Below are 23,171 nucleotides of genomic sequence, written 5' to 3'. Positions count from 1 at the left end.
TAACATGGCAAGTTTGAATCTCGTTTTATCCAAGTCACAGCATCTCACTGAAGGATGCTAGGGATAGTCTGTCTGTTCATTTTATTAGGAAAACTAAAATACAAAAGCAACATCTTGCCCATGTTAAATGACAGTTGGCAGAATTGGCATTTAAACCCCCTTTAACTTCACAGATAGTGACAATTTAGGTGAGCAGTGATGCTAAGTTTTCTGGAGTGGGTTAAATGCCCTGCTTCCTTGAGCTCCCCTACACACTAGTACATTTCAACCTATCTTAAGTTGCCATTACAATGGCCAGAACTGGCCTCTTTTCACTGCATCCAACAGTTGAAGATGGACAAATCCAGTGCCCCATGTATCGAGATGTTATGTGGGAAAAACCTAAGGTTATACCTATCCTTTAAAATGAGAATACACAATGGATATATTATTGTTCAAGTACAGGAAAATTCCCCTGCAAAAACTAAATTTACCTAGGGCAAAGGGTTCGGGTTTTCCTCTCCATTCTGAAATTACACAAAAGGAATCAGGTTAACAGCTACCCAGAAACTTCTGTTTATGTCAACATATTATATCAGATTAACTGTTTAATCAGAATAGTAAACCCAAGCAATTTTCTCCTTGTTTTTAAGTCTGCAGTCACACTTGAGTTTTCAAAGCTTTAGTTTCTTTATGATGTCAAATAACTATTGTTATGATTATTTATCAAGTCATTTAAAATAGTCCCTGGCATAAAGTGTTCATTAAGTTAGACATTATTTATATATATATAAACTTCAGCATCTCTCTTCTATCCCAAACCTGGTTATGATAAAAGCTTTATCAGAAAAAAATTGGTAAAAGTATGTTGGGCATTTGCATTTTTACTTGTACATTCACAAATTGGGAAACTAGTGAAAATCTTGTAAGCTTCAAACCTAAAAATTAGGGTTTCAAGTAAGAAAGGCCGAAAGCTTAGGGGAAGTGAACTGAAGCAGGGAAAAAAACACAGCAAAATTTCATATTCCATTTGGTTCTTTTATTAGAAGAAGTTGAGAATACAGCAAGTAGGGCAGTCCCATGGTGAATGGAGCCAACATACAGATAGATACCTTTCTGGAACACACATCTTCAATGATCCCCAAAAATGTGCTTTGTGGCTTCAGCAATTTGTAAAGGGAAAGGGAAAATACTGAAAAAGGCCACTATTTAATGGTGAAAAGAATGAAGCTGTAGAGGTCCAAACCAGCCTAGGGTCAAAAAGGAAAATTTAAAATCTGCACAGAGCAAGCCAGCCTCTGACTGCTGAGAGTAAGGCATTCAGGTGCCAACCTGGTTAGAGTTCTCAGCTAGCACTGTAAGACCAAGTGCACAGTGAGGCTGCTGGTAGTGAGCTGCACGGAGACACACATATATAAATGGGCACACACACGCCCAAACATACACACCCTAAAGAGGGAGGTTTTCACTAGATTATGCATTTTGGTGATGTTAATTTCATTTATTCCTAAAGGTTTGTGCTATACTGAACCAGATTCAGCTCCTCCTTTGTGGGGGTGGGGTGACAGGCCAGAGACTGCTACTTCTTTTGATGTTGTTACAGGGCTGCATTTTATATACCCTGTGTCCCAAAGTGCATGACCGAAGAGCAAGTCTGGCTTCTAATATGTGCTGTTGCTCCCACGGAACTAAGCGAACTTTTTTACAGTTGGCCACTGTCCTCTGTTTCCTCAATGGGATTGTTTCCTCAATGGGATTAATACTGCTCATTTTGTTAGGCACTGCACCAGTTCACCCAGAGTCCTGGCTCAATCCACCTAGCACCGAGGCCAGTGACCTTATGCGGAGCTAAAATACTAAGTTCTACTGCAAATTCTTTCTTCCTGGTTCTCAGCTTTTGCTGGAGACTGGAAGGGGAGAGATAGGAGAAAAATAGCCAAGAAAATTCTAAACTGAATAAACAGGAGACCCTCCCCAAAGTCCCCAACATTCGGCCCTCGTGCTCAGAGTGTCAATGTTTCGTTTCAATACCCACAATCTCGAGGATGTCACTGTCTCACCGGAAGCCTTGACCGATAGTAATCTAAGACTCAAGTGCTATGTTAGTTGCCTGCCTGTGAGCAAGATCAGAATTCCATGAATCCGAGTCTCCCCCTGCCACTCTCCTTGATCCTGTAACAGGCTATCCTTGAGGAGGGGAACAATCTTTTTTTCCTAGCAGCTCCTCAAAGACACAGCCTTACAGGTTCTACCAGACTACCCAGCAAAGACCCACAACTTCTCTTTTAAACTTGCTGCCATGCTGTCTCTGCCATGCCTATAGCTCCATGTTAGGCATTAGACTCTACTTGTTAAGTCTGTCAATTTTCTTGTTCAAGATCTGAGTTGTCTATCATCTCTACACTTAACCAAGACAGTATTCCAGAGACAAAAATTATCTGCCCTATTCAAAAGGAAGGGTACCCTCCACTCCCCTTCTGTGCAAATAAGCTCAAGAGGCACCTGGACAAGTCAGAATTCCTTTTGTGGCTGGCTCCATGCCAAGAACTATGCCAATTTATATTCCAAAAAGGAGGGAGGGTAGTTAGGGCAGTGATTTTAATAAGAAAGAAATTTAGAGAATATTCCAGAACTCCATAGTAAAGATATGGAAAACTGGCACACCTCTCCAGAGATCAGAATTACCAAATAATTCAACAGGATGTCAGGAAGTAATCAAATTGACCCCGTGTTAACATTACCCCTTAAATGCCAGCATAATTGACGTTCCCAAGTAGGTAGGTCTATCCTAGAAAGGTTCTAGAAACAAGCCAAGTCTCTCAAATGGCACCTTAATTAGAGCCTTACTATTCCATATCCTGTTAGCCCTCCATAGGCTGCTTCCTTTGACCTCATGACTCCCAGCGGTCTCAGCTCTTAGGCTTGAGCGAGATCATGAGATCACTGGGCCAAGGCCATACTCTCTGCCCCACCGGGGTGGGTCCAAGGTGTGCCAGCCTTTGGAAGGCACCTTGGTGAACCAAGGCATTCTACATTCTGGGGCGATTATCATCTGACCCTCCTACAATTCCTTTGTGCAAATTTGAAACAGTGTGTGGTACTTGCATGTTTCATTCTATAAAAAAATGTTCCCTCCCTCCCATCCCTATGTTTTAAACATTTATATAAATTCTTATTTAAACAGTAAGTTAGAAATCTTATTTACATTAATTTCTTTTTCTCCCAAAAGAGCATCTAAAATCACACTCCCACCCCTTAATAGGATATAAATGTTCACCTAAATTGGTTTGTATTATTGTTTTAAGGAGAGAGAAAGGAAGAAAAAAGAAACACCAGCTAAAACGTTTTCCCATCTTCTACAAATAAATAGGATACAGATCAGACACCAGTTTGCCATGGGTCTTGCAGCGCCCTCAATAGATGAAAGAAAATGTCAGTTTGGACCATTTCTCCTTTTCTCCAAATCTATGTACGCCATCCTGTGAGGTATAATTTTTTTTTTTTTTTCTCTCTCTCTCTCTCTGCTCAATCATGTACCACATGGAGCCCCTGGGGCATCACAAAGCCCACGAGGCTGTCAAAGTTTGGGGCTCCTCTGGTACTACTGACATAACTGGACAGTAAGGGAGGCTGTAGGTGCTGAGGGCCCTGGGTCCGGGTCAGTCCTTGGCCACTCTGGTTAGTATCACAGTGCATCCTCTTCACTGCAGCCCCCGCCAATCATGAAACGGAACTCCTGGAGGTTTGAGACACCATGGAAGTGAACGAAAGCTCCAGCAACCACAAAGATGTGAAACAGCTGATGAGAGTGAAACTGGAGATTAAAAAAAAGGAGGTGGGGGTAGAGAAACCATGTTATTATTTAAACTTCTTAGGCTCATTTTATGCTGGGTTATGCTGAGCAGAGGGCAGGGAATGAATGTGACAGAGTTCATATATGAGGTTGTCTACAGACCCTAGAACATCCATTAGGCAGTATCACATTCCACTGAGTTGGAAGTCAGCTGTCCCTCAAGAAATCAAGCTCTAGCTATGAAACTATACTTAATCACTGGAGTATCCGGTGAGTTCAGGGACAAATTGTGTACAGACAGGTTCTCTTGCTGGCAGACTACGAAGAATCCAAGGATACCTTGGTGCTGTAGTTGGACAGTAGTTTTTTCAGATGGATATTTTTGACCATTACATGGACAAGAGTACCAATCAATCATTTAAATGTTGCTATTCCTGTGTGGCACTGTAGGATCAGTACTGGACTGTGAATCACAAAGTTGGTGGTTCAAATCCACCAGCTACTCTTTGAAAACCCTATACAGGGTCTCTATGAGTCAGAAAAGGAGCTCTGGTAGTGTAGTGGTTACCAATCGGGCTGTAAACCACTAGGTCAGCAGTTCAAAACTACCAGTTGTTTTGCGGGAGAAAGATGAGGCTTTCTGGTCCCGTAAAGATGTATAGCCTCGGAAACCCTGTACAGAGTCACTATGAGTCGGAACCGACTCCATGGCACACAGCCACCACCATAGTCAGAACTAACTCGACAGCACTCAACAACAACAATTAGGTAGATGGATAGATCATTTTGTTGTGCCATCGAGTTGGTTCTGACTCATAGTGATCCTACACAGGGTTTCCAAGGAGTGGACGGTGAGCTTGAACCACTGACTTTAAGGTTCAAACTGACCTTGTAGTCCAGTGCATTATCCCACAGTGCCATACCAGGACACATAGACAGAGAGAGAGAGACAGAGAGAGGGCTTCCAGGATTGGGTGGAAGGTCAAAATAAATTATTCCTAGAATCTCTTATGGAATCGTGATGCTATAGGATAAGCACTGGAGCTCAAGGTCAGTTTGACCAGCAAGGTGGGCAGGTCAAACTCACCTGCTGCTCCTTGGAAACCCTATACAGGGTCGCTATGAGTCTGAACGGACTCAATGGCATTTAATAACATCAACAGAGTCTCTTTCAGCTCAAAGACTTTGGAATGACATGACTACAATATTATTAAAAAAAAACTATGAAAGCAATAGTCCTTACTATTCAGGTCAGAAGCTGCTCTTCAAGTATGGGACATTTCCTATTTAACTGTTCTGTTGGATGCTATTTCACATCTCAAGAAACATAATCACTGCACCAAATACCACTACAAAAGTTTTACTATTCTCACATTACAATGTCTCAAAATGAAAAGGTGCAATGAGAAAACCGTATTTTTCCAAGAAAAAGTAGTAACTTTAAGAACCTAAGTCATACTCCATGAGATGTTTCATAAGAAACCAAAAGAAATTAATTTTCCCAACAAAATGAAAAAGGGGATAATAATTCCTTCATACCAACATCAAAATTATCAATTGAAGCAATCTCAGAAAGATAATTTAGCTAATTTTAAGCTCAAAATATTGCCTGAGTTCAACATTATCTTTATTTTACTGGTAACTAAACTAAGCATTAAAGGGCTTCACCTATAATATAATCATCAGTAATATGTTGAGGAACATTCACATTAAACAACATTCCAGTTACATAATTGGCCATCCAGCAGTCCCTAGTCCAGTATCTTCACTCTTCCTCTTAGCATTAGCCACGATCCAGTTCTCGCTAGCTGTCTTCCAACCAACATGCACATATGCATTCAATCTCTCAATACAAGAATTAGTATTGCATTCTGGAGTCAAATTAACAGTTGGTCAATTCAAAATGAAAAGACTAAGGGAAAGAACAGCCAAATACTCACCTACGTTGTTGTTGTTGCTAAGTGCCGTGGAGTCAGTTCCCACTCACAGCGATACTACAGGGTTTCTAACGATCAGCTGTTGAGTTTGAACCACCACCTTGTGGTTCAATGCTTTTTCCCACAGCACCATACCAACACTCCCAACAAATGCTTGCCGATACAGTGTAGTAAAAAGGAGCACAAGCTCAAATATTAAGCTGATCTGATTCAAATTCTAGTTTCACCACTTAATAGTTGTACACCTATATATTACCAAACTTAACTTCCCTAAGCCTCACTTTTGACCTTCTGTAAACTAAAGTCAGTAACAGTTATTATACCTAACAGGACAAACGTATTAAATGAGGCAACCCATGTAAAGCTCAGTTACTGTGCTTGGCACCAATGAAGGGCTCAGTGAATGTTAGTTACGATTTTATGTATTATACAGAGAATCACTTTATTAGGGACAAAGTAGTTAGTGGTTTGAGGGGGGCTTCAAGAAATTTGTGGGAAAATAGAATTAAAAGATAACCAAATTTTCCTGTTAAATTTTAAAAGCCCCTTTGTAGAATATGTTTCCCAATTTTAAAACTTTTTCAATTATATCATTCCCCTGTATCTCAACAGCTCACTAACAGATACATTTACAAACTTAATCACTCCTGTTCATACTTACCCATATGTCACACTTGCCAGGAAAGAAGCGTTCAGGGATCCGGGCAGCATAAAGTGCAGCTCCTGTGATATACAGACTGGCCATCAGCATCAACCAGCCTATCTGTCCTATGGTGGCAGCCTTCAGGAATCCCTCAGAGATGACATAGTGTAAAGTAGGAATGATTCCACTCAGGCCTAGGCCCAAAAACACTCCTAGGAATCACAGACAAAAATACGAGAGAGAAATAAATGAAGAAAAAGTCAGTATTACAAAACAGAATCATTAATTAACTCTGCAACATTAGCTAACTGTCTGAAAGGACAACTCTGGGACACTCACAGACAGCACAGCTGTGTTCTAATAGATTTATTTACAAATGCAAGGAACCTCCTGCTGAGAGAGATTTAGCTGAACAACTCAGCAGTCTTCAAAGGGTTTAGAATTATGTTGCTAAATGTTTGGGGAAAGGATAGCTCCAGGAGTTTGTTTAAAACTCCCTTAATATTGCCTCTTTACAGACACAGATTACAATAAAAAGCAATTTTACATAGTTCATCCTCTCTCTGAAGTAACAGATTCTGGGAGATGGGGGCAGTGTGTGAGGGTGGAAGGGTGGAGGAAGCAATTATCCACTGATAACCTGGGAAGTTCAGGAGATGTCATAAACTGAAGCAATTTAATAGTAATCTAAATCTATAACTTGTAACTGGGCACTTAAAAGATGGAAGTTTTTTTATGTTTTGAACAACTGACTTGATGGGGATGGGGTAGATACTGTACTCAGTAAAGGAAGTTTCATATATATCCTTAGCTTCCTGGACGAACAAAAAACAGCAACCAGACACAGAAGGCAGTCAGAATCACTCAAGTCATAGCCCCAATACTGTCAAAATTCTCTAAAGTAGTGTGTTTCAAAATCCCAAAAAGGACCAAGGTTGTATGATCGATCAACTAAGGAAGTCTCTCAATCAATGTTTCTTTTTTTCCTTTTAAAGAAAATAAAGCAGGTAATATCAGACTGTGTTGCTGTGAAGGATTATGTTTTCGCCTAAAAAAAATATGTTAGTAGAGTACAATCAGTGTGTGCTTAGGTCTTAATTACATAGGAGATTACACGTTTTAAAATACAAAAAAAAAAAAAAAAAATCCACAACAACAAAAAGAATCAGTGACAATAAAAATATACTCCAAGCTGGAAATAAAATTAACTGTTGTTATTTTACAAAGGTTGTTTGTTTATTAAGGTTACAGAGTCACCACCTTATGGACAGTTATTGTTGTTAAGTGCCATAGAGCATAAGACCATAAACTCAAAGCACTCAGACCAAACACATTAGAATTGCATAAGACAGCTCACCACTGCCCCTCAATGCTAATACTTTAAGACAGCTCATAAACACTTACCACTGCATTAAATGCCCCTTGAGGACAGGAACTATGATTTATTCATCATAGCATCACAAGCAGATCGCATAATGCTTGGCAAATAAATGACTAGTGAACAAACTAATGTCCAATTTAAGACCTCCTCATGCTCTTACCTGCTCTTACACCCCGATACTGAGGAGTAGCAAACATGTCCCACTGGGAGACGATAATGGCTGCAATGCCCAGCACACAGATGACAATCAAATAGATGAAACAAGGTTGTGGATTGCAGTAGAAAGAATAATAAAGCCAAGGAACAAAACTTCCCATAATCAGAAGAGCAATACCAGAGTAGTCCAGTCTAGGATTGAAGGGGGAAAAAAATTAATTTAATGTTAAAATTACTGCCCACACCACAGCTCTCTATGATGTGAGCTATCAATAACAGCTCAAAGTCAAACAGAGTTTGCTTACTTTGATTAAATTTTTTTAATCTTCCCATAAGTGGCATAAAGAATTCTGCCAATTTACTGGATGTTTTTACTAACCCAATGACACTAAATCACTAATCAGACTTTATAGATGCTTACTTCGAGAAGAGCCGGGAGACCCCTTCTGAGTGGCAGTAGACTGTGTGGAAGAGCCATGAGAAAGAAAGGCAGAGAATGGCCCCCAAGAAGAATAATCCGAAGACCACCTTCTCTTGCAGAGGGGCCACAAAGGAAATGTTTGGACGAAACATATAAAAGATCCCCAGGCACAGGAAGAATACACAACCTAGGAAAGAAGCACATGGAAGGAATACAGATCATTATCTTGAAGAGACAGCATTATGCTTTCAATGCTTTACAAAACTAAAACAAAAACCCATTATCGTCAAGTCTATTCCAACTCACCATGAACCTCAATTCATTACAGGAGAATAAATTTTCCAAAGAAAAGTAACTTACCCAAACTTTTGCTTTACTTCAAACACTGTTAATAAACTGAGTCTACAGAACACAATAAACTACTGATGTAAAAGCATGATCCAAAAAGAAAGCAGACAGTACTGCTACTTCCTAGAAGACTGAATGCATCCTCTTCTGCTTCTAGATCTAGTATGAAATTTCACTTATAAAAATTTTGGCACACATGCTGCAGTCAAGCTTTCAAAAAGGTCCTTTTTGCTTTGGCTTTTGTGATGAATCTCAAGATCCTCAAACCCTGCCAAGAAATACTGCTTTCCTCCACCAACAGTCAAGAAGCATTATGCTGCTCTGGTCAAGAGAGCAAAGAATTAAGAAAAATTAAATGTCTATTCAGGCTATTTCATATTCGCTTCTTAAAATGTTGTTCTTCATACTATAGACACCATGTTCTTATTGCTTAGGGATGTGGTCACTCAATACAAGGAAAGTACAGATATTTTTTTGAAGTTAACATTTTCTGAATGATCCTATTTTGTGCGTTTAATAAAACACTTACCTTGGAGAAATTAGCAACAAACTTCATCTGATTCTCTATTCTTACTACTATACTAATAAGCAGGAAATTGGGACCATGGTATAAAGCAAATAGGGGATAACAAACACAAGTCAAATGGGATCACACCAGGAGCCACTTACAGTAGAGTTACATGGTTTTATAAATACTGCCATCATCTCATTTCAGAACATTTTCACCACCCAAAAAGTAAACCCTGTACCTATTTGGTTGGTTTGTTTCTTAAGTGCCATTGAGTTGGTTCTGACTCAATAGTGTACAGGTTTTCCAAGGAGCAATTGGTGGGTTTGAACAGCCGACTTTGTGGTTAGCAGTCCAGTGTTTATCCTACAGCCCTACACCAGTACTCCCTGTATCCATTAACAGTCTCCATATTTCCCTCCCCTTAACCCTTGGCAACTATTAACCTACTTTTTGTTGCTATGAATTTGCCTTTTGTGGACATACGGTCTTTTATATCTGGCTTAGCTTAATATTCATGTAGAACAGTATTTCATTCATTTTTATGGTTAAAAAAATTTTTTGTATGGATATTCCACATTTTGTTATCCAGTGTTTGCTTATGAACATTTGGGCTGTTTCCACTTTTTTAGTGAAGATTTGTATACATATTCTGTACATACACATTTTTTGGTATAAACATGCTTTTAATTTTATTGGGCATATTCAATAAATCGGAACAAACTTGATAGCACACAACACTGATGACTCATGTGTCTTCTCTGGAGAAATGTGTACTCAAATCTTTTGCCCATTTTTTAAAGTGAGTAATTTTCTTTTTATTATAAGAGCTCCTTCCATAATCTAGATAAACATCCACTGTCAACAAGTAGATTCGGACTCACAACGACCTTATATAAGGTTAACAAAATAGTAGACAGCCTAATCTTTCTCCCGCTGAGCATCTTGTGGAATTGAACCATTGACCTCTGGTTAGCAGTACAGTGCTTATTCTACGGGGCTCTTTATACTCTGAATGTGGTGGCTGTTAGTTACCATTGAGTCAATTCCGACTCAGTGACCCTGTATATGGTTTCCAAGGAGCAGCTGGTGGATTTGATCCACTGACCTTGCAGTTCAATGCATTATTCTGCAGCACCACACCAGGACTCCTCCCATTCTGTGGGTTGTCTTTTTACATTCTTATTTTGGTGTCCTTTTTTTTTTTTTTAAAGTTTTTATTGTGAATTGAGTGAAAGTTTACAGGGTAGATCATCAGTTTTACATTCAACAAATCATACATCTTATTTCATTACAATGATTATAATCCCTTCCATGTACCACCAGTTAACAGTATTTCTCTCTATTCATTTTAATTTTAACTTAAAAAAAAACAAAACACTCGGGTATGTATAATAATTTACACCACCAAAGGGCACATTCTGTAAGTCTGTCTCCTGACTGCCAGCTCTCAGATCCTCTCTTCCCATGAATATAAAATTCTCAGCCGCTCCTTCTCTCCATGTCCCCATCTCTGGTGTTGCTGCTTTTCTGGATAAGGTCCTGCATTCCACTTGTACTCTTGTCCCTTACTGGTCCTAGGGGGTCCTCTATTTCTGGACTGTAAGACTGACTACTCCCCCGTTTCTGTTACAAAACTTCTACCTTTACAATTGTGACAGTCGCAATTAGTCATGATAAAATTACTCATTATTGAATCATGAGAATCTTACACCCATCTCTTTTTACCAGACCTTCTTAATGGTATCCTTTTGATATACAAACATCTTTTATTTTGATGATATCTAATTTATATTTTTTTCCCTTTGATTGTGCTTTAGGTGTCCTTTTCTAAGTTACCAGATCCAAGGTCACTTAGATTAACATCTATCTTTTCTTCTAAGAGTTAATAACTTTTTTGAGTTAATTTTTATATATGATGTGATACCCAATAGTACCAGTAACATCTGTTGGAAAAACTACTATTTCCCCATTATATTTTTTCTTTAAAACCCAATCATGATGGGGTAGGGTGTACTACAGATCATATTCTACTTCAAGTCAAATTTAAATTTAACTGTGAATTATGTTCAAGTAATGATTTCAAAAATCAGCTTATTTCTATTAAAGAACTAATTCATGTCAATGTGCATTAAAATATACCATATTTTATTCAGAACTTTGCAAAGCAGATGGTAAATCGCCCCAAATTTTTAAATTCTGTCTCTATCCTAAAATCCCTGAAAATAAAAAGGAATAAAGTGAATCATTCACACAGCTGATATTACATACCTAAGAGATGTGTCCAGATGTTGCCTGTTTCTGTGTGTATTCTGAAAATGCTCTTAAAACAGGCTCGGAAAGAAGGCATGGGGGGCCTGTGTCCATGTAAAAGAAAGTCGTTATCCTTTAGCCAGTCTGGTAGTACATCATGAGGGATTACTCGCCATCGACCTTCCCATACCTAGAAGGAGAAAAAAATATCATCAAATACCTTTGTGGGTTTAATTGTCAACTCAGCAACACTGGTTCCAAACAACTGTCCCTTGCCACATTGTATTATAATAGGAAAAATAACTGATTTCTTATAAGGCAAACATTCAAAAAAGTGTAATGCCCTATATTTTGAATCCTTAAGAACACACTGATAAAAAAGGTATTTTTCATAAGAAAAATAGAGAGTAAACAAACTTACAGAACATGCATGCCCTTTAGAGTGGTTTAGTGCTTTGTTTCAATAGGGCTAAATGTGCAATGAAGGGTCCAAAAATTCACCCAGGTAGGCTCTTCTCTCATCTATAAAACCAAACTTTACCTCTAAAAAGCCCCTGTGGTATTAATGATAATCATTTTTTTATTTTAACTCCTGCTGCTGTGGAAAAAGAACTATACCCACTCCTCACTTATTGACATGGATGGGTCCCAAAGACAAGGTCATTATCAGATCACAAAAGTGGGGATGACATCCATCACAGAACTGCTCAATTACATCAGTGATTACCATGGCCCGGACAATTTGGCACATAACCTTAACCATCACAACCAGTGTTATTTTATCTTGCATCTCAGCATTCATTACTACCTGATACATACCATTAATGCACAAAATAGTTGGGTGGTAGATTATTTACTATTGTCATAGATGCAAAATGTCTGACAGCAAGATGATCAACAAGAAGTAGGTGTATATACTCTTACATTTGTACCTTTTGCTAAAATCTCTCCATACCCTTCCTCTTTCACATCCAATCACAGCAAATAAAATGAAGTTAAAAAAAAAAGCACAACAGCCAGAAAATCTCAAATCTCTGCCATTAGTTTTACATGAGCTTTAACTAATCACAAAATCTTTGAGCCTTAGTTTTCTTGTTTCCAAAATGAAGGTGGTGGTGGTGGTGGTGGTGGTGGTCATGGTGGTGGTGTGGTGTGTTCCGATTCACAGTGACCATGTACAGTGTTTCTGAGACTGCAAATCTGACGGCAACAAAAAGCCTCATCCTTCTTCCACAGAGCAGCTGGTAGATTCAAACTGCTGACCTTGTGACTGGCAGCCCAACTACCGCTACCGTTAGCAACCCACTACTACGCTACCAGGGCTCCTTCAAAATGCGGGAAACAGTGCTTACATTTCTTTATAAGGAAGGGTTAGATGAAATAACACACTTCATAAATGAGCTCATACTATCTAGCATATACCCAAAGTATGTAATTCTAACAATCCCCAAGGATCTCATCTGCTTGAGAGTTAGTGATTAATCTACTCTTTCTCATGATGGAGAATGGCAAAAGCGCTCAGCCTTAAATTATCCTTCATGTCCCTTAGCCACTTGCTATCCTTTTCCTTGTTATTTCTCTCCTATGATGAGAAAAGGATAAAAAATGATGAAGTTTTACAACCTTGGTACTCTGGGAATTTGTTTTAAACATCTCTAGGCCCAGAGATCACGTAATTCTAAACTAACTAGTTCTGGTTGCTGTTGCTGCTAAGTGCCCTTGAGCTGGTTCCGATTCATAGAATCCTGTATAAGCTTTCCCAGGAGCTAGCTGCTGGTGGGTTTGAACCACCAACCTTGAAGTTAGCAATCCAATGCTTATCCTACAGAACACCAGGACTCCCAGAAAGATGTAAAGAAAAACTCAAGGAATACCCTTCCAGTTAACAATGTGGTCTTAGCAGTCCATTCATCTAGTACTCTACAAAGCAAGAATCCACGCTAAAAATCAATAGACTTCAGCTTCAGACAATGATACCTTGTAGCCCCCAGGAGTCTTGTAGCAAATATGACCAAGTCATAGAAACATGATTTTCTCTATTACACAGAATGACTGCCCCTACAGTACCCATTCCTTTCTCTCCACAACATTTTCCAGCAGTCCGCTCACATTAATCCTTCTTTATTGACATTTGTAAAAGAACCAATCCTCTGTGTAATACTTCCTCCACCGCCAAAAAGAAGTAAGGATTAACAATTTTTAAACAGAAATGGCCCGCCTAACACCCTATCATATCAATACATACATATTCATTCTCCCTTCTCCCTCCCTGCCCCCCACCTCCCCCATAATCTGGGGCCTATCTTTGCTGAGGCTAATCTAGTCTTTCCATGCTAATTCCTAACATACAATGCAACCGTGCCGAAAGACTAATCTAGATAGTTAATGTCTCAAATCTATCACTTGTAAAAGCACCTGTAGCTTATGAGATCTTTCAGAGGACTTTCTGGAGAGAAAAAAAGCCATCAAAACACTAAATTTTTATGCTCAATTTGAATTTATAACACACAGTTATTATTGAGATTAGCCTTCAAAATGCTGCTGTTTTATTTTGGGAAACTTATTTTCTAACGGGAAGAGGTAAAACAGAAACATAATTCTTAAATCCTTGAGGCAGGCCACAATATACAAATCTCAGGGTTGTAAGCAAATCAAAAGTGCTATTTTGCATTAGACCATAAAATGCACTAGAAACTAAAAAATAAATTAGAAAAACAAAATAAAATACACCTGACCACAGCACACCTCCTATTTCCCCCATTATTGGCCTGGCTATGCTGATAAAATAAAAACTGAAGGCTAGGAAACAGATAAAAATAAAACTTGGAAACTCTACATATTAAATGAGTTTAGTTTCTTCAATCCTATAAGGAAACCTTTTCCTAAAAGGAAGGTACACCATCAAGGTCATGGCACGCCTCATTTTAAACTGTGCTCTGTGTACTTATTGTTTTCAATCCAAGAAACAGAATCCTTGTGTCATTAAGCATGGCTACTTTTCAAGTATGGTTAATTGCACTGCCACAGCAAGGTGGCACAATCCTGGAGAGCATTGTATAATAGGACACATCTTCATTCTGCTCTCACAGGTAAATTGATATGGGTAAAGGAATGGTCATAACTTTGAGCACCACTCATTTTTCTTCAATAATGAACTTGATGCAAATAAATGCTCTAGTACTTATTCTTTCATTAGTGTTAAACTGAAAGCTTTATTTGCACTATTCTTTTTTCTTAGTACTGAAAGGACAAAAAGTCAGTCAAGTTGGCTATAGTGCCCTACACTTGCCTAAGAATTAAAAGTCCCCAATGGCCAAGACTTAATACACAATTTGAGAGACTTCAGAACATCAAATACGTTTTTAGAAAAACAATAATCTATCTTTTGTTTCCCTTTGTACTGAAACTCCTAGGACCACAATAATTACAATAGAGATATTTACAAACACTGAATAAAAGCTCCTTGACTCTGTGTCCATAAACACCACCACCACCCTTGAAAAGGATGTTTATGTTCAGATCATGTTTTCTTCTCCCATGGCCCACCAAAGTATAGTATTCTAAAATGACTGGCTCCAATATTTCCAGGTACATTGTGAATGTAAGAAAGTCTAAATTTAGCTTTTAGGGTGTAAGAGCACATGCGTTAATTTAAAACTCTCAATTTCATAGAACGCATTAAAAGATAAATGTCACAAATTGCTTTCCAAAAAGATTTTAATAAGAGTTCACGAGAAACGTTTAATATGTATGTGGACACACACACAGGTCACATATGCCAGGGCCCCTTTCACCTATTGGGCAGATTGATCAAGTGACTATAAATTTACCAGTGTCCCTTACTATTTTTCCTAAATAACCTCAATTCTAGTTAGCACTTAAGAAAAAAAAAAAAAAGTATGTATTTCCCACAATAAAGTCCTGATGAATCAGACAATGAAGTGGAAGAAAAATTTTAAGAGGCAGAAAATATACCAGTAGAAATGAAAATACTAGCGGTGCCTGAAAACTGGGAGATTTCTATTTAGAGTTTTATTACCCGAAGAGTCCCTAGAAAAAACAGTAAATCTGCCACCACAGTCAAACAGCAGAGCAGATGCAAAGGATTTGGAAATTGCATTTTAATATCTCCCCTTAAATTTACCCCCAATTTTGTATCAATCTGTCTTGTTTAAACTATCAAAAAGACATTAACTCTGTCAACCTGCATCAGGTAATACTTGTTTCCCAATTGGATATTTAGTTTTCTGAAAACTAAGTATCACATCTATTCTCAGCAAACAAATGTATTGTGCACCTTGAAAGGGTTAAAGTTACGAACCTGCCTCTCTCCCATTAGTCCCCAAAGTTCCAGTCTAAACAACTACTACTGTTCTCTTTAGATGTTCCTGTTGGGGTATAAATACATAGCATGGAAATGACAAGAAATTGCCATCTTACCTTACAAACAAATTCTTCCATTCTTTCCATGGCATGATGGGCTTGTAAGAGAGGGGACATGCCCATAAACCTCTCATCTTCCTGAGAGGTTTCATCACTGCACTCATGTTCCTCAGAGCTCTGCAAGGCAATCAAAAGAGTCAGGAAAAGACACTGGAATCAATGAAACAACACATTGATAATGAAATTCTCAGAAGGCTAAAATAAGGCCTCAGATAAGTGTCACCAATAGAGGAAGTACAGTCAATTTATTATAGAACTGTGAGTATTAAAAAATGAACATCAGTTACTCAAATAATCTGTCTACTACAACAGCATCCTTATGTTTGTTTTAGTAACAAATTCCTGGAGTAACTTTATTGGATTGTTTTGGTTTTGAGAATTATTTTCACAGACCACTTACTTTTATAAAAGTTGAGAATTACTGAAATTACCTAAGAGAAAATCTCCAGGAATCCTACCACCTGGCACAGATAAAATAAACCACTGCAATACAATGTGGTAAGTGCTATGGAACAAAAGAAGGAAAAGACATAAGAAGTAACATTAATTCTGCACACATATTAAGCACTAGAGGTCATCTAACTTAATCCTTACAAACTACCTTATTAAGATAAGTATCCTTATCCCTATTTAACCCAGAACATTTGGCAAAAAGGTTATATAAGTCGCCCAAGGTAGTCCAAAATTAACAACTTATTACAAACTACCGCACTTAGTTGGGCTGTTGCTTTTTGGGTACATCTTATATGTATTACATACAACACTGCAAAGCACAATTTGCTTGATGTTACCATCCTCAGATGTCAGTCACATATGTTCAAACACAGATTTATAAAGATACTGATAATGAAAGGCAATAATTATGAGAACTAAAAAAATAGTAACGATGTTCACCTCACATCGGAACTGACCACGACAGAGTCGTCTGAACAGAACCCCATCATAAATCAGGGACTATCTGTATTTACTATGGTGGTGGTATTCATGCCATCATGTCAGTTCCAACTCATTGCCACCCTGTACAGGGTTTCTGAGGCTGTAAAGCTTTACGGGAATAAAAAGTCTCATCTTTTTCCTAAGGAGTGAATGGTAGATTCAAACTACCGACCTTGCAGTTAGCAACACAGCTCATAACCCACTATATTACCAGGGCTCCTTCCAATGGGTCAGGCTAAATGCAACTGAACCCATAAAGAATCAATGATAGAAAAAGGTAAGCCAAACTCAGCGGCAAGAAAAAAAAAAAGTATCATAAGAGACCTACAACTTAGAAAGCAATAAATAAATTATGGCTTTTATTGTAATGATGAGCTGGACTTGAGAAAATTTAGATGAACATCACAACTGAATGAAGAAGACAGGCATGTAAACATGAACTACAACAATAAGCAATCGTGTGAATAAAGTTTGATGAGTACATTAAAAAAGTCTATTTTGGAACTGTTAGTAACAGCTGAACCCAACCTTACAAAATATGTAAAATTTTGCCAATCAGATATAATTAATGGTAAGGTATGACAGGTAAAAGTAATAGCATGCATCCAAAAGTATACAGAAAAATATGGCACAATCAAAGAATATGTCATTTAGCATGTCTTCAGCAAAAAGTCACCAGGAGGAAGGCATAACGGTAATAGCATACATCCAAAAGTATAAAGAAAAAGTATGATACAATCAAAGAATATTCCATTTAGCACGTCTGCAGCAAAAAGTCAATAGAAGGCAGCAGAACCCAAAAAGTAAATAAGTTCATAGCAGCTTCAGCCATAAGAATGGAAAACCAGAAATCCAATTATCTATCAAGAAGAGAATGAATTAAGTGTCATATTTGTATAATGAAATACTACTGTAATTTGCTGTTGTTTCCAAAACATAATGACCCCTATGAGCAGAACAGAACTGCCCCATAGGGTTCTCAAAGTTGTGACCTTTTGGAAGCGTATCATCAGGCCTGTCTTTGCAGGCACCTCTGGGTGGGTCTGAACTGCCAAACTTTTGACTAGTAGATGAGTGCTTAACTGTTTGTGTAACCCAGAGACTTCTACCTGCTAGTCCTACTTAGCAATAAAAACGAACTACTGACATACAGTGGTACTGTGAAATAAACACTGGACTGCTAACCACAAGATTGGCAGTTCAAACCACCAGCCACCTTGCAGAAGAAACCTGAGGCTTTCTGTTTCCATAAACATTTATAGCCTTGGAGACCCTATATAGGGTCATGATAAGTGGGAATCAACTTAATGGCTGTTGGCTGCAGGACAGCTAACAATTTATTATGGTCCTTTCTTTCTAACCACATTGTTCCATTCTCTGAATGTATTGTAAAGCCATAAGCACTAAAACCACTAAGCACAATGTCAGCAGTCCAAACCCACCAGCCGCTCCTCAGAAACCCCTATACAGGGTCCCTATACGTCAGAACTGATTCAACGGCACTTAACAACAAACATTCTCCGTCAGCTTTTTCTTCTATAACTCCATTACATGTGACTTGACTTTTACTTCCAATTATGACTTTTTGTTCCATTGCTTCACTATTATCTTTGTTGACTGTTTCCCTATTTTGATTATCTAGTTTTACAAAATGTCACATGGATTCCTTATTGGGAGATACGGAAGCAATACAACTACATGCTCTGCTGTCTGTGCATTAACTGAGTAACAAGAGATGTGCAATAACAAATTAATCACTGACAGGCTACAAAAGAAGTGAACAGTTGGTCACTGATCATATGCATTTATAACTTATGGTAGTGATCTACGGACAGAAGGTTAATATATCATGCAATTACTTACCATGAGTATACTACGGTATCTGAAATTTGAACTATATTGTTGAGGGACAGATGTAATTCAAATAAACTCTGGTAAGTGAAAGTCATGAATAGTGCAACTTCGAAAAGCAAGGCTGCCTGTATCCATTTTTTCATTTCATCTTTTAAAACTGTACTTTCTATCTAAAATGATACTTCTAAAAAAGCTAATCTCAATTCAACAGAATAATAGGGGATGTATAAAGCAGTAATTTCACTGTGAATTACATTTCAAAGCTATGCAACTGAAAACAACTTGTCAGTTTTTAAATTAACAAATGCAAACAACAGTACTAATTTTATTTCTAGTGACCCCAATGTATGTTATACAGTAAATATAAAGCTGATGGCCACATAAACGCTATTTTCAGTAAAGACAACCATCCCAATATATCAGCAAGATTTCATGATTTTTAGAAACAGAGTATTTTCTTCATAAGTATACATTATTCCAAGACTGAAACTTGAAGAGAGGTCACTGTCTCAAGTGAGGACATAGACACTCAATAGTTTACCATCCTATATTCAGTAAAACCCATCTACATTTGTAAGAAGACTTAGAGATAAAGTTGGCTCTATTTCAAAGCACAATGACATCTGGCTCTGAGTATCTGTCCAAAGTGAAATCTAGAATGACAACCTTCTAAAAGATATTTTACCTTTGGAAAGGCAGAGAACCACAGTGATAAAAATGAAAGACCTCTATCAGTCTAATAAAAAATAACTTATGAACCTTTTTTGGTACAAATGAACCTGTTGCTGCGTTGCCTGTCTGAGCCCATCTCTGCTTAACAGAATAACTAAATTTACCAAATACTGAAAGTACAGTCCCCTTGAAACTCAAAAGGATCCAAAAGCATTCTAGTATGCTCACTGGTGACCACCCGGGTCTACTTATGAGTAGAAGAGGGAGAGGTGCAGCAATGAAGACATGGGCTGAGTGTGGCCATGTTCCACTGACACCAGTAGACCTCAAGATAAGAGAGAAAAGAGGTTCAAAGTTTAGGGAGATTTGTGAACTCTCAAGTCACGGGCACTGACCTAGCCACTGGAAGCTAGAACTAAGAGTGAAGCAGCTAGCTGGTCTGAAATGCAAGTAAGCTTGGGTGAACTCCCAAACTTGCAGCTAGTACCCATTTGACCTAGCCTGGATGGCTAGCTGACCAAAACTCGACCAGATGAAGATAAAGATGCTAGACAATGAGGCCAATTTTAACTTGCTACAATTTGATGAACTAGACCTTTGCTTATGGATGCAGTTGCTCAAAATTCCAACCACAATGGAAAGATTCTTCATATCAAGGAATAAGCTTGTTTTCTCAGTGCACTGGACTGATAGGGATGAGCAATCTAGACATAGGCTATCAAAATGGGGGGCTATAATGGCATGAAGTGCTGGCTTACAAGCTTTCATGAATGTGCTTGATTTCAAAACAAGGTGGGTAAGGTTGAACCACCAGTGAATAGTTTTCTTCATTTCCAGATGGATCTGGTGGAAGGAGATGGGGATGATGCTGATAAGATTTTATGATTCAATTGTGAGTAACTGTTTGCAAGATTAATTATAATTGCCACAACTGTAATTGTAGAAGGTGTGTGACTAAAACAGGGGAGTAGTAAATCTTACATTTTAGGAGCAGATGACCGCAGGACCATCATGAAGGAAGAGCATGAGAGAAACGTCAGATCCTCCCTATAAAAGCAGCAACAGCAGTTACAATGGCAGAGGCGACGGCATAGAGAGATAGAACAGCTGCAGGCTCTAGGTCCGATGATTTTTGAGAAAGACTGTCTATGGACAGGAGGCTGATTGGCAGAATGTGCACTTTGGACATTTAAATGAATATATACTTTTTATTTTGTATGTTGAGATATGTTTTTGCTTTGCTCATTTGTGAACTATTAAGGTGCAAAAAAGGAAAGTCACGGGGAGCATGTAGGATGCCAAAGCATGTAAGATGTTGAATGTAAAGCTGATAATCTTGTCTGTTAACCTTAACTCAATTCACAATAAAAAGTTAAAATACACTGTTCTATCTTTTGTGATCTTATACTATGGAATTGTTGTCATATAAGTGACATATAATAGAAATAGGATATAGATAGTTCAAACATGGAGCCCTGGTGTGGCGCTGTAGGATCAGCACTGAACTGATAACCAAAAAAGGTCAGCAGTTCAAACCTACCAGCCACTCCTTGGAAACCCTATTCAGGGTTGCTAAGAGTTGGAACTGACTCAATAGCATTTAACAGCAACAAGTTCAAACATGGGGAGCATGATAGCTCTATAGGATAAACATGGGACTATGACACAAAAGGCCGGCAATTCAAGTCCACCAGTCCCTCTGTAGGGAAAAGATAAGGCTTTTTGCTCTCACTAATATTTAAAGCCTCAGAAACCCTATAGAGGATTGCTATGACTTGGTACTGGCATGACAGCACTTAACAACAAGTTCAAATATAGGTACTGTGGAGATCAAATTGCAAGCAGAATAAATACATAGCAAAGAGAGAAGCAAAAGGACCATATTGAGGAAAAGAGGCTAGTCAAATCCAGTAGAAACACAGGATACATTTAGTGGAATAGCAAGACATAAATATTATTTTTAAATACTAGTTGAAGTCAATAGACAAAATGTCAAAGAAAGCTACAGACATTATAGCATCCACAATTAGAGAAAAGAAAAGGTAAAAAAAAAAAAAGTTAAAATATCCAGAGCTGAGCATATCAAATCTTTGATTAAAAATTGCCTGTCTTTATAGAAGAGGTTGAGAATTGAGCCCTTCTGCATTCAAAGAGCTTAATGATGAGGACACTAAGATCTAAGGCTCCTACAGCAACATGATTTTATTATTTGTTCCAGGAAAACTCTGCCCAGAAAGACAAAACTGCAAACCAGCAAATGACTTCATGATCAGCTTCAGGAATTTCTCAAAAATTCATTTAATCAAACAACAGACTACCCAACCAACTCCTATATAACAGAAATCAGGAACCATGGTTTGGGAAAAAGTTAAATTAGTTCAATTTCAAACAGTAAAGGTCTAGTAAAAAGGTCAACAGTAATGTGACAGATTTAAATATCACTTCTGTGAAAAGATTACTAAAGTTGAGAGTGGTTGAGATATACGGATAAATTCAAGATGTGTTTACCAGGATTTGTTAAAATTGTATCAGAAGTCTTGGTGTGGCACTGCAGGATAATGCACTGGATCATAAGGTTGATTTGAACTGCAAAGTTGGTGGTTAAAACTCACTAGAGTTGCTCCTCATAAGCCCTAAACAGGGTCGCTTTGAGTTGGAATAAACTCAACAGCATTTAACAACAGCAAGCGACTACAAGCCGGACTCCTGGTGTGGCACTGTAGGATCAGCACCGGACTTCAAACCTCAAGTTCGGCAGTTCAAACCTACCAGCTGCTCCTCGGAAACCATATACAGGATCACTATGAATCGGAACAGGTTCCATAGCACTTATTAACAACAATAAATGCCTATCAAACATTGTCTCTGGGCTGAATGAATATCTCATACATATAGGGGCTTTTTGTTGTTATTATTGATGTTAGCTGTCACTGAGGCAACTTTGACTCATAGTGACCCAATTCACAACAAAACAATACACTGCCCATTCCTGCGCCATCCTCACAATTGTTGTTACACTTGAGCTCATTGCTATTGCAACTGTTCCAATTCATCTCATTGGGGGGGTCTCCCTCTTTATCGCTAACCCTCAATTTTACCAAGCATATTGTCATCCTCCAGGGACTGGTCCCTCCTGATAATATGCCCAAAGTATAAGAGATAAAAAAATCTCACCATCCTTCGAAAGAGCATTCTAGCTGCAATCTTCTAAGACAGATTTGCTTGTGCTTCTTGCGGTCCATGTTACTTTCAATATTCTTTTTACAACACCAAAACTCAAATGCATCGATTCTACAGTCTTCCTTATTTTTTGCCCAACTTTCACATGCACATAAGGCTATTGAAAATACCACAGCTTGAGTCAGGTGTACCTTAGTTCTCAAACTGGTATCTTTGCTCTTGAACATTTTAAAGAGGTCTTATACAGCAGATTTGCCTAATGAAACATGTTTGATTTCTTCGCTGCTACTGGTATGGCACTGTAGGATCAGCACTGCACTGTGAAACACAAGGTCAGCAATTCAAACCCACCAGCTGCTCCTTGGAAACCTTATACATGGTCACTATGCATCAGAACCAACGTTAACAATAACTTCCATGGAAGCTGACTGTGGTCCTAAGCAAAATAAAGTCTTTGACAACTTTCATCTTTTCTCCATTTACCATGATGTTATTTATTGGTCTAGTTTTAAAGATTTTTGTTTTCTTTACATTGAGTTGCAATCTGTACTAAAGGCTATAGTATTTTTTTAATGCTTCATTGTGAATTATATGATAGTTTACATGGGAGAACTTTAGTTTTACATTCATTCCATCATATATCATCTCATTGCCATGGTTCCAATCC

At 38.2% G+C, this 23,171-nt stretch overlaps 1 protein-coding gene across 1 annotated transcript in view; it reads right to left on the bottom strand.

Annotated features, from left to right (window-relative positions):
* Positions 1 to 3,664: 3,664 nt before the first annotated feature.
* The window catches only part of ADIPOR2 (adiponectin receptor 2), a 30,968-nt gene continuing 11,461 nt past the window's right edge, over positions 3,665 to 23,171 (bottom strand). Inside the window, exons 2-7 of the mRNA XM_006862719.1 lie at positions 15,860 to 15,979; positions 11,438 to 11,609; positions 8,311 to 8,497; positions 7,894 to 8,081; positions 6,371 to 6,564; positions 3,665 to 3,793 (exon numbers count right to left, since the gene is read on the bottom strand). Of these exons, the coding sequence (XP_006862781.1) occupies positions 3,665 to 3,793; positions 6,371 to 6,564; positions 7,894 to 8,081; positions 8,311 to 8,497; positions 11,438 to 11,609; positions 15,860 to 15,979 (990 nt within the window). The remainder of the gene's footprint in view (positions 3,794 to 6,370; positions 6,565 to 7,893; positions 8,082 to 8,310; positions 8,498 to 11,437; positions 11,610 to 15,859; positions 15,980 to 23,171) is intronic.

The sequence above is a fragment of the Chrysochloris asiatica genome, unplaced genomic scaffold (genome assembly GCF_000296735.1).
Source record: "Chrysochloris asiatica unplaced genomic scaffold, ChrAsi1.0 scaffold00050, whole genome shotgun sequence".
Lineage (NCBI taxonomy): Eukaryota > Metazoa > Chordata > Mammalia > Afrosoricida > Chrysochloridae > Chrysochloris > Chrysochloris asiatica.
This window is presented reverse-complemented; position numbering and strand designations above follow the sequence as displayed.